The 12,090-nt window shown below is 36.2% G+C and overlaps 1 protein-coding gene across 1 annotated transcript in view; it reads right to left on the bottom strand.

Moving 5' to 3' along the window:
• The window catches only part of GLP1R (glucagon like peptide 1 receptor), an 83,239-nt gene that overhangs the window by 27,195 nt on the left and 43,954 nt on the right, over positions 1-12,090 (bottom strand). The window contains exons 8-9 of the mRNA XM_032216051.1: positions 10,857-11,010; positions 8,720-8,879 (exon numbers count right to left, since the gene is read on the bottom strand). Of these exons, the coding sequence (XP_032071942.1) occupies positions 8,720-8,879; positions 10,857-11,010 (314 nt within the window). The remainder of the gene's footprint in view (positions 1-8,719; positions 8,880-10,856; positions 11,011-12,090) is intronic.

Raw genomic sequence — 12,090 nt, 5'->3', positions numbered from 1 at the left:
CTCGGTTTTCATATCTTTTAATCTTCTTCATCAACGGCAACCAACCCTCTGCTTCAGCTCTTCAATTACTAGCACAATCTCTTTATTCTCCAAATCATATCTTGCTTCCAACGCTGCTACTTGACCTGCTTGTTCTTTAGTTGACCTTGCCTTCAAGTTGCTCAAGTCTCCATGAAATTTTTTGATCTTCAATTCCAACGAATTTTCCATTTAGGCTTCCTCTTCTTGCCTCTTTGGTTCTTTTGTATTTTCAAACCCAATTCTTTGGTGGTTATGAAGGCTGCTGCAACATCAGCTGGTTTGTTTCAGCTAATGTAGTGGTTTGAATGGTTTGCACAGCCTCATTGAGCTTTTTAAGTACCTTTCTCAATTCTTTCCAGTTCGCTTGGTTCAACTTTGGCAAACGGTGTTTTTTCAGCATCTTCCATTTGATGCTTTATTTTCTCAGCTAATTGATCAGTATCTGTTGGGTTTGTTCTTCAGTGCTTCCTTGTTCTTTATCTTCATCCATTTCAGCATCCTCTTCCTCCCTTTCTTCCTCAGTTTGCTTTGAGTCTGCAAATCATTCTTGATGTTACTCTTCTTTGTTGGTATACTCAGACCATTAGTTATTTTCTCTTCGATTCCTATTAATTCTGCTGTAGTGAAAAAAATGTGGGTTAGAATTACACGCCATTGGTCCATTAGCCTTTGTTCACTGATATCACAGTCCATGTGGTTCACCTTCCAAATCTGATACATTCATTTTTAAAATCCATGTTTTGCTGGCTCAGATTGATAGTAAGCTTTCATAGTAGAGATGTTTTCTTCCCTAGTCCAGATTTTTTGCTTTTTCACTTTTTCTTCCAGTAGCTTGTCAGCTCCATGCCCTGGTTGTCTAGCAGAGGGAGCTTAGCCCTGTAGCTCATTTTGCCCAGAATGCCCAGGAGCCATAGCATCCAACAGAACCCTTGTTAATCCGGGCGATGGTTCAGCCAGCATAAATGTCATTTTTTTTTTCATACTCATCATATTTGAATGGGTTGTGGAACAAATTTTGTTGGCCCTTCACCTAAGACCTGTCTGCTATGGTTGTACCTGTTCAGCATATCCCTTAGGATCATTAGAGCATGCAAGCCCCTCCACCATGACAAGGTAAAGCTCCTTGGAGGGGCTATTATTTATTTATTTATTTATTTATTTATTTATTTATTTATATAAGAAATAACTTATCAAGTACATTGCCAAACATACAACTATAAGCTGTCTTCTACTTGCTGTATTCAACACTCTACTTCTGAATCACCCCCCCCTTCACTCCAAATGATTAGTACTAGGGCATATATGATTCCCACTGCTACACTAGCTAAAATAAAACATTTTTTAAAATCAAACCAATCACAGGCCAAAAAAGTAACACCTCCAATCACTGCACTTTAAACAGTTGGATTAGTCAAACTGGTGCTATTTGAAAGGATGGCTTTGTTCCACCTTTTGAAACAAACACTGGAATTTATTCTGAACTTGAAATGAATCTTTTAGAAATAAACATTTTACTTTACTGTTACTTTAAATTCTCAAAGTGGGATTTAGGATAAGAATATTTGGAAGTCAAAATGTTTTGCATCCCTCATTCACAATTTTGGCAAAAGCATTGATAAAAATGGAAGTTACACAGTATATAAAACACATTAGATTCCTATGAAGAACTGGAACTAGTAAAGAACACTATCTTTATTTAGTAAAGTTTCATATTCTTATCTTAATAAGTTCTAAGAATTCAGTAGAATAATTGGTTAATGAATAAGGTCTGTCTCACAATCGTGTTATAGTTCAAAGCCTAATAGTCCCTCTAGCCTTTTTCTAGTTATTTTTCTTTCTATCTCTTGTGCTTGCTGATATATTGCACTAACCTATCATAAATAAAGAATGGAACAAAAATTATCAGAGTGGGATAAATAGTTTTCTCACTCCTTTGATTGGGAAGATTGATGCAAAAATATTGGAAGAAAGAGCACTGGAATTTTTATTAACTTTTTCTCACACAGATTTCAATATCTCAAATTGAACTATCACAGTATCCCGATTGTTTGAATTTTGTCATTATAATAGAAAGTTGTGGTTTCTATAGTTGTGGAAAATGCAGTTTTGCCCATGTAGGAATGCATCTAAGTCTGACTGTCTTCCTATTGAATCCATAAAATTGACACTAATACGAGAGACCACAGATGAAGGGAGACTATTTCAGCTGCAAAGTCCCCAACATTCAAAATGCAGAAATAGACAATGACATTTTGCTCTGCCAGGCTTACTGCTTTTCTGGAGTTAAAGTATTATGGAAGCTGGTAAAAGAAAAGCTCAGTAGCTTTCCTAATGAAAAGGTATCTTTAATTAATTAAACAATTATATTTAATTGATATTAATCTGATGTAAAACTAATTTTTATAGCCTATTCAAACTGCTTTAATGTTGAAATTCTACACAATCTCCTGCTACAAGTTATAATTAATAGGTCAGCTTTTAATACTTGTTATAAGAAATCTGACTATTCACCTTACATGTTGTGCTGATTTGTCTCATTTTAGACTTTTAGAACCACAGAAGTGTGTGAGTACTTTGTTATTCAACCTTACATCCTTCCATTAGCATAAAACCTTCATGATAAGGTAGTAGTCCACGCTTAACAACCAAATTGGGACTAGCAATTCCACAGTCATTATCTGCAAATCACATGATAGATTTATAATCTTACATCTATCATAGTTGTTACATAAATCGCCTGTGGTTGTTAATCGAAATATCATGTGACCACAACTTGCAATTTTATTGCAAGCTTCTCTGTTAATTCTGCTTGTCAGAAATTGATTGTGAAGCATACAAATGGTGATCACATGACTGTAGGGATGTTGCAACAGTCATATGTGCAAAGCCTCTTTTTCAGCACTGTCAAAAGTTTTAAATGATCACTGGACAAGCCAGTTGTTAAGTGAGCATTATCTTTATGACCTTCATGTTTCTCTGCATGACCCCTGATTTCCAAAGAGTGGTGAATCGGAATATCATTGAGGAATTATATACTTATAGCTACACTCCTTCTCCTTACAAAGTAGAAACATCCAAGCATTTTCCACTAAGGACAAAATTCAGGAAACTTCTGTTTTAGTTCCTTCAACTCTGCTGGCTATAGCAATGATATTCTAGCAACAAGTTATTCTGTACAGGTGTCATATAAGGCATGCAAATCACAATTTGAACTGCAGTTACTGTCTGCATCTCTGCTGGGTTGGTGAGCAACCTACTTTGTAAAATATTGCATAGGTTACAAGATAGGAATAAAAAAAATAGCAAGAACTTCATAAAATCAGGAAGCTAAATTTTATAAAAATGAGAATGAAATAAAAGTCCAAGATACTGACTAAATACATGCTTCAACTTAATGATTTCTATTTTATGCGAGGGGAAGAAATATGTATTTTTGTTGAATACAAATGGCAAAGTGCAATTATATATAGATTTGTGTTTAACCAATAACCTAGCATTCATTTATTTACCACTAAAAAGTTAAGGTCAACATTTTAAAAGCTATAGTCTGCTGTAAATGGTATTTAAGATAATTAGATTTTATTAATAATATTTTTATAGCAGAATTGCAAGAACCTCAAGCTACATATAATAGAATTAGTCAATTGATAAGTTAGAAAGTACAAATCTATGAGAGAACATCAATGCTTAATGAAAACTGCTAAACAAACATTGAGTTAAATTGTTAAGAAAAGCATTGCAGTTTGTTCAATGAATGGACGAATAAATGAGTGTGTGTGTGTGTGTGTGTGTGTGTGTACGTGTGTTGAGCATGTGCGTGCTGGAAGAAAAATAGCCTTTGTGTGATGCAAGACATACATCACTGGTTTAGAGGTACACACATTCACAATAGACTGACATAAGGCTATTAGCACAATGGTTTTTAATTTTAAGCCATTTACTAATTCCTATCATTATCTTTCCCTACTTTATTGCAGACACATGCTGGGTTAATGTTTTCAGAGTTGTTTTGCAACAGTAATTGGATATTTTTTGAGTAGTTAGTGGCAATTCTGAACACATCAGTGTGGTTGCAAGGAGTTATAAGTGTCTGCCCTAATGTGAACTAATCTGGTTTATTAATGCCAAGTCTTATCTGCCATCCTGTTACCCTGTGAACCAATACAGAGAGATCCTTTGGGAACTCTTTGTAGATGAAAGTTTTGTTCCCTATGTAGACTTTTATGGTCCTAAATACTGAATTGTAATCTACATTTGACTAGGTCAGAGTCAATTTCCCTTTTTGAAGGTAATCATAATGTTGGCAAAACATGGACCAACAATTGAGTTCTGATGGAGTTCTTATCAGTGGAAAGGTTCCAGAATTGCATAACAAAAGTATAATTGCTATAAGATAATCAATACTTACTAATCATATCAAAAATAGGCTGGGGCTGTGAAGTCTAAGAACATATTTTCATTATGTAAAGTTTTAATTTAAGTAAAAGAAAATAATGCATAACAGTTTAATATGAAATACAGAATGATATAAAAGATGCCACATTAATGTCGCCAAGAGAAAGGAACTACACAGGCTACTAACATTAGAACAATTACTCAAGGTCAAAGAAAATGGGGACATGAAAATCAAGGAGCAATGGAAAATTCCAAAAACAAGAAAAGCTTTTCAAAATATTATTGAAAAGTGTAATATATAATGTCTATTTGTAGAGAATCAGCATTAATTAGGCAAATGAGACTTCCCAATTATTCATAAATAATAGTAGAATAAAAGCTGTCAAAACTTTTTTAAAAGCACTTTAGTCAATGATTGGTGAATATAAATTATAGACCCATATGTATAGACTACATTAAAGTGATTATATCACTTCTCTCTTCATTCCTTTTCCTATTTGAGCTTTAAAATGTTATAACTATTATTTTGTATTCTATGCAACAGAGTTCTTCAATTTTTATTTTTCTGAAGTAATTTCATACTCTAATTAAGACTATAAAGATTATTAAGGATCTCTTCAAATACATTTTTAAGGAATACAATCTATAATTAGTTTTCAAAACAAAAGTACTGTATTTTTTGGCGTATTCCCCCCCCCCCCAAAAAGAGGGTGAAAATCTGGGTGCTTCTTATACACTGAATACAGCATTTTTGGCCTCCCTAAACCCCACCCCTTCACAAAAATGGACATGCAGAGGGTTTGGGAGGCCTACAAAATGCTCCTGGGGGCTGGGAAGGGCTAAAAAACAAGCAAAAACAGACCATTTTTTTGCTCATTTTGCCCTCCCCCCAAGCCCCCAGGAGCACTTTGCAGGCCTCTCATATTGTCTGCATGCCCCATTTTTCACAAAAAATGAAGCATGCAGAAGGTTTGGGAGACCTGCAGAGTGCAAAAACTTTTTTAAAATTTACTTCTTCAAAATCTTGATGCGTCTTATGCTCTGAAAAATACGGTATGTTTGATTCGAAAATGTGTATTTTTCCCTTTATATGAAATGTGTATTTTCCACTTTATACTGAAAACAAATGAACATTCCATTATTCTACTGAATATCATAATAAATAATACTCATTTTCAGTTATCTGTTAACATTCAAATGAAGGACAGTTTGTGATTAGCAAGTTTTTACCAACATAAAAGAGAAAATCCTCTGAGTTTTCTTTTCAACTCCTTGCAGGAAACTATTTCAAATGTGCCTTGAATCCAAGATTAAATTATGTGACTGGGCTTTAAGATTTATCTTTCATATCATTGCCTTGATATTTCATATTATTAAACACTCAGCACCAGTAGGAGACCACTGGGAATGATGCTTTGTTAAATTTATCTATACAGTTGCTGCGTGTGGATGTGTCTTAGTAGCCTCCAAGATTGTTTTGCAGAGAAATAAAATTGCATGCATCTTATTTATGAAATCAAATCTAGGATTTTGCATTGTAAAAATATAGAGCTTACCAATTCTTTCATAAGCAAAATTACACGTTTCCTTTAACATGAAGTGAATTAAATTATATACAAAACTCCAGGGTGATATATAGTATTAGCAGAAATAAGTTTTTGAAAATCTTATCTATTTATAATAGGATGATTGGCAGCCAGTCTTAAATGTGAACAGCACCCATAATGTAATTACATGACTGTGGGAGTGTTTATGACATTTTACATTGGCTGGAAGTGCTTAGTTGGCTGTAAAGGAATCTTTCAGATGCTGTCAAAACTATAAATGGTTGTTAAATAATAAGTCCAAGTCAAGAAGAATTACCTGTAGCAGTTTGCTTTTCAGTTTCCTTTACTGCAAAAAGATCATGCTTCTAATCTCACAGGGCTGAGAATAAAATGAGCATGATTTCCAAAGGGGGAAAAAGAAAATAAAAACAGAGAACAGAACACTAAATGAAGCAAAAGGGGGCATGTAATTTGTTTAGAAAAAAACAACCCAAAAAAACTTTGTACACAAGGAGTTCTGAATCATGCACTGAACATAATGTAGTTATCATCTATATTCTTTATTGAGGTGATACTATCGTAAGACGTACATTTTTAAATCCCATTTTATAGGCATAATGAGGATAAGGCGTCAACTAGTTAAAGGAAAATAAGGATTTGTCCCTTCCTCTTGGGTATGTATAATTCAGCCTAACGTCTGATTTCTATAAGGAAATATATAAAGTGAGATTCATGTCTTCCAACTATCTAAATTGCCCAAGACCACCAGTATGTCATTTGCAGCAAATCCCAGGCCCCACAGAGCAAAAATCACTAACGATAATTGAACACTTTATGGTGTTCCATTTTCAGCTCATAACAGGCATTAGATAGCCTTTGTTCAGAACGTACTGTATATAGTTAGCATCCTGGATGACAACCACTGAACTTAAGTATTGCTAATATAATCTGCAATCAGAAATATTTCAGTCCAGCTTTTATGCTTTTGTAATGGAGTTGGGTTTCTACTAAACAATAAAAATAAAACAATAAAACCTTCTATTTCAACTTGCTTAGAAATCTATTCAATAATTTTAGTATAGGGCTCACCATTTTGCATGTTTTTGCTTTCTATAAGTTTAAATAATTAACAGTAAGTAGGTTGCTATGCATCTATGCAACTTTACTAGAACCACCCAATATATTTTCTTATGAGTACTTTATTGATTATTGGTTGTGACAGAACATAATATATTCATCCTCCATACATCATGTGTACTCAGAAGGGTCACATAAATAATATGCAGCTGATAATTTACTGTATATTTTACAGTGCACTTATGTAGAATGTTCCCACAGGAATGTAATGTGTGGAAGAGAAAAAGCTCCATCCAACCCATTCAAGGTGTATTTAAATATTTTACCCCACTGGCATTTAAAACAATACAGGCTAGGCTGTATTAAACTAAGGTTCTACAGTGATCCTACAATCCAAAACATATTGGGAAGCTTGTCTTGTACATTCTGCAGCTGTGCAGAAATGTCCTGTTTAAAAATGATTTGATTAATAAAATGACAGGCTACCGGATAATGTATATTTACAAAAAATCATTATATATTATCTTAAAAGATTTGCCTGATTACATAAGGAAACATGGTAGTAAACGTAACAAAAAAAAAAACCCATCTGGGCCATGAATAAGAGAATTACACCTCAGGAAGGAAGGTTAATGAAGAAAAAAATAACACATGGTTTTATATAGTAAACTCTAGGAGCAACATCAGGAAGAAGGAGAAAGATGTCTTCTCTCTTGAAAGTAAATACACAGCTCATGTAAGAGACATGTCTGGTCCAGTAGTTAAGGCACCAGACTAAAAATTGGGACATGATGAATTCAAGTCCTGTCTTAGCCAGCTGGGTGACGATGGGTCAGTCCATTCTTTCTCAGCCCAACTCACCTCACAGTGTTGTTGTTGAGAGGAAAATATGAGGTGGGAGGTGTGTTGGATAAGTTCATTATCTTGAGTTATTTGTAACAATAATAAATGCATGATATTAAATCAATCAGTCAATCAATGTCCTACAAGTAAGGGCATTATTTTGGCTCATTCATTATCATCCACAGATGTTACTACAGATAGTCCTTGACTTATGAACACAATTGAGTCCAGAATTTATGTTGCTATGTGAGAAATGTATTAAGTGAGTTTTGCCCCATTTTACGACTTTTCTTGCCCCATTTGTTAAGTTGTTGTTAACACTGCAGTTATTAAATTAATAACATGGTTATTAAGTGAATCTGGCTTCCCCATTGACTTTGCTTGTCAGCAGATCACAAAATATGATCACATGATCTCGGGACACTGCAACCGTCATAACTGTGAACCAGTTGTCAAGCATTTGGATGTAAATCACATGATGCTGCAATGGTTGTAAGTGTGAAAAATAGTCATGAATCACTTTTTTCAGTGCCGTTGTAACTTTGAAAGGTCACTAAATGAACTGTTGTAAGTTGAGGACTACCTGTAATTCTAGCATTAAAAGTAAAGCAAATGATTCTCCCTGACAGTGCTAGAGAATTCAGAAAGGCCTCTGCATTATTTCTGACAATGTTCTTATTGAAAGGCTTTCACAAGTGTAAAAGCAGATAAAATGGATTTTTTTTTTAAAAAAATATTTCTTTGTAATAAAAAGCAATATTTTCTCAGTTCACATCTTCTAAAATACTAAACCAAGAAACACCATATTTGGAAAAGGGGCAAGAAAACCTACTTACCCCAGCCAACACAAAGGTAAAGTCGAAAGATTCTCTGCTCTGAAAATACTGAGAGGGCTAGTAGAGTATACAGGTACATTCCTTCCACCAGTAGCCAGTAATAGTTTGCAGTCACACAATATTGCATCATCACAAAGATCAAGCGGCAGCTAAGTGACTCCTGAGAGGGCAGAGATTTGAGTAAATACTTTAGATGCTGCAGATCACGAAAAATGTAAAGTGCCCATGAAACCACAATGTCACAATGCCCTCAAAGATTTGATAATAGAGCAACCTTTGGAAATAGTCAACAGCCGGCTAAAAAAATAAATCAAATTCAGCAGCAAACATTCCTTCACTATACAGCCCTTTAGCATGCCTATTTGACCTATTTCTTAGCTGCCTTGAAGCATTATAATGTTTTCATCTATGTCCAAGGAGACATTTCTATTGTGCCCAAGAGGCAGCTTCCCTTATGCTCATCCTCCACAAAATCTCTCTCTCTCTCTCTCTCTCTCTCTCTCTCTCTCTCTCTCTCTCTCTCTCTCTCTCTCTCCCACCTACCTACCTACCTACCTACCTACCTACCTACCTACCTACCTACCTACCTACCTACATACATACATACACACACACACACACACACACACATATATATATATATATATATATATATATATATATATATATATATATATATATATATATATATATAAGATTTTTTACAACCCCTGGTAAGCCCCAATTATGGGAGGAAGCTAACTGCTTCCATCATCTGTCTATCGGCTCGTCACAAGAGTCCATCGCGACAGAAACCCAATATTTTTACTGTTGGCTTTGTTATATTTGTGTTTTTTTTGTTTTTTATTTATTTATTATTTATTTATTTATTTATTTATTTATTTATTTATCAGCACAAATATATATATATATATATATACATACATACATACATACATACATACATACATACATATATATATATATATATATATATATATATATATATATATATATATATATATATATATGGATAGATAGATAGAGGCTTCAGTTGAGCAACCTTGGTTGTGGCAACAGAAGCTCCAGAAAATGATGCAGACGCACCTTGTGAAGACAAAACTTTGCCTCTGCCGAAGTATATAAATTCCCCTTTTTCAATACTGCAGTACTTATGCCTCATTATATTCTGAAGAGATTTTGGAAGAGCAGTGCATTCTCCTTCTATCTGTTTCTCTGCATTTATTATTCTCAGAATGTGAGCCATTGTTCAAGAATAAAACTCTGAATAAAAATAAGAACTGCCATTTCCTCTGAAAATGTGACTACATTCCTAATTGCATCTTATATCCTAGTTCCTCTCTCTGACAAAAGTGAGTTTATTTATATAGAACAGGAATAGGGTTAGATAGTATTATGTAGTATTTCAATGTTTTATTATGAGGAAAATGATATCTTTTTGAAGGTGTATTTCCAGTGGTGGGATTCAAATAATTTAACAACCGATTCTCTGGCCTAATGATTTCTTCCAACAACCAGTTCACCAAACTGCTCAGAAAGTTCACAACCAGTTTTCCGAAGTGGTGCGAACTGGCTGAATCCCACCACTGGATATTTCTAATCATATTTGTTAGGATAGTGATTAAAAAGCATAGTTTATCAAGGTTCACCATTTTAAGGAAGATCTAAGCACTTACAGTTGCTTTTGGACTTATGAAATATAGAAAAAGAAAAGAAAATTGAAGTGAAGAAGAAATCTTACCCGCAAGGGAACTGAAAGGGATTTCTATTTTAAGTACTTTCATCAATACCAGTGGTTCCCAACACCCCACAGGGGGACAATTTGGGTTTTCTTGGGGGCAATTTGAACCTTGTTTAAACCAAGTTAATGGCCTTTTAGGCTTCCTCCACACGAGTAGAGTTCACTTTTTGAGTAAAGTAAGAATTATACGTCACAGGGGGGGTGGGGGAGGAGAGGGATCAGGATTTTAGATATGCTTAGATGGGGCATGGCAAAAAAAAAAGTTGGGAACCACTAACCTATACTCATATGTAAATCTAACATACTTTCTCCCAAAAGGAAAAGACACAACTTAATGCAAATATATTGCAATCACATACTTCTGTTTCGAAAAATATTTTTAGCCTTATCATATACCTGGTAGGAAATTACACTCTCCCACTGTTGTTGACGAGGGGCTGTCTTGTACATCCATGTGAGCATTGAGTCCTTAATGAAAATGGACACAGCACGTAGGATAAATGAAGTAAAAAGGTTCAAGTGAATGTAGTTCCTGGTACAATGCAGATGCCTGTAAATATAATTATGATGCTTAATTCACTTGAAAATGTGTAGGCTGTTACACAGGTTTGAGAAGCCCGACCTCCCCCTTCGTGTTTGCTGCCTGACCGCCGCGACTACAACCTCCGCTGTGCCGCTGGCCTGCCGTCGCCGGCTTGAAAAGCGCCGCGGCTCAGCTCAGCTGTTTTGGGACTTCATGGCCAAGCTGCCAGGGGAACTTTGATCTTCCCCCGACTATTGTTGGCTGCTGCGGCCCTCGTTGTCTGTTGGCTCGCTGGCTGTGGGAGCGTTGTGTCTCTTTCCATCTGAGCCGCCTAACATCGCGGCTCGAACGAACGAGCGTAGCGGACGGTGGAGATTGGAACTGACTTAAACAACGAGAGAGCTGGTGAGAGGGGAGTTTGGGAAGCGTCAGGGACGCAGAGGGACGCTGCCTGTTGCTGGCCACCGACATTGCCGGCCGTGGTTACCATCTAATGCCGCCTAACATCGCGGCTTGAACAGAAGGAACTGGTGGAGACCGTGGAGATTAAAGAAGAACTAAGAGAGAGTTGGTGAGGGGGAAATTGGCCCCTGGGACAGAGTTGAGGGAAGGCGGAGTGTCCTGTGATTCAGAGCTGGCAGCGGACCGGCAAACTTTAATTTTCCGAGCTGCCAGCCTCCATAGACGCCAACATTGTTGGCTAATGAAATTGACCACCTTGGACTTGTTTTTGACGCGCTGGGCCCTAAGAACGTCGGGCCCGATTATTGAATGGAGCGCCCCCCCTCCCCTTCTACCAGAGATAGGCTTCCCTCCCTCCCTCTTTGGACTCTTTGGACTCCTTTGATCCTGGAAATGTCATCAAAAGAAGCTGTTGAAATGAACACACTTACCAGACTTCTTGCTACTATGGTTAACTCCCCGGTTCGCATCATTGCAGCTGACTCCCGAATTCACTTTACCCCCCAGCCCCTCCCCCCCCTGGACTATACTGAACTTTTCAGAAGAGCCCCCCTCAAGGTAGGCCCTCCCTGAGGAGAGGCAGAAGACACCTTTGGACTACCTTAAACTGAACATTGTGTCTATGAGCCCGTGCAATTTTTAAAT

The sequence above is a fragment of the Thamnophis elegans genome, chromosome 4, assembly GCF_009769535.1.
Source record: "Thamnophis elegans isolate rThaEle1 chromosome 4, rThaEle1.pri, whole genome shotgun sequence".
Classification (NCBI taxonomy): Eukaryota; Metazoa; Chordata; class Lepidosauria; order Squamata; family Colubridae; genus Thamnophis; species Thamnophis elegans.
The sequence above is the reverse complement of the archived record's forward strand: the minus strand, read 5'-3'. Positions and strand labels throughout refer to the sequence as shown.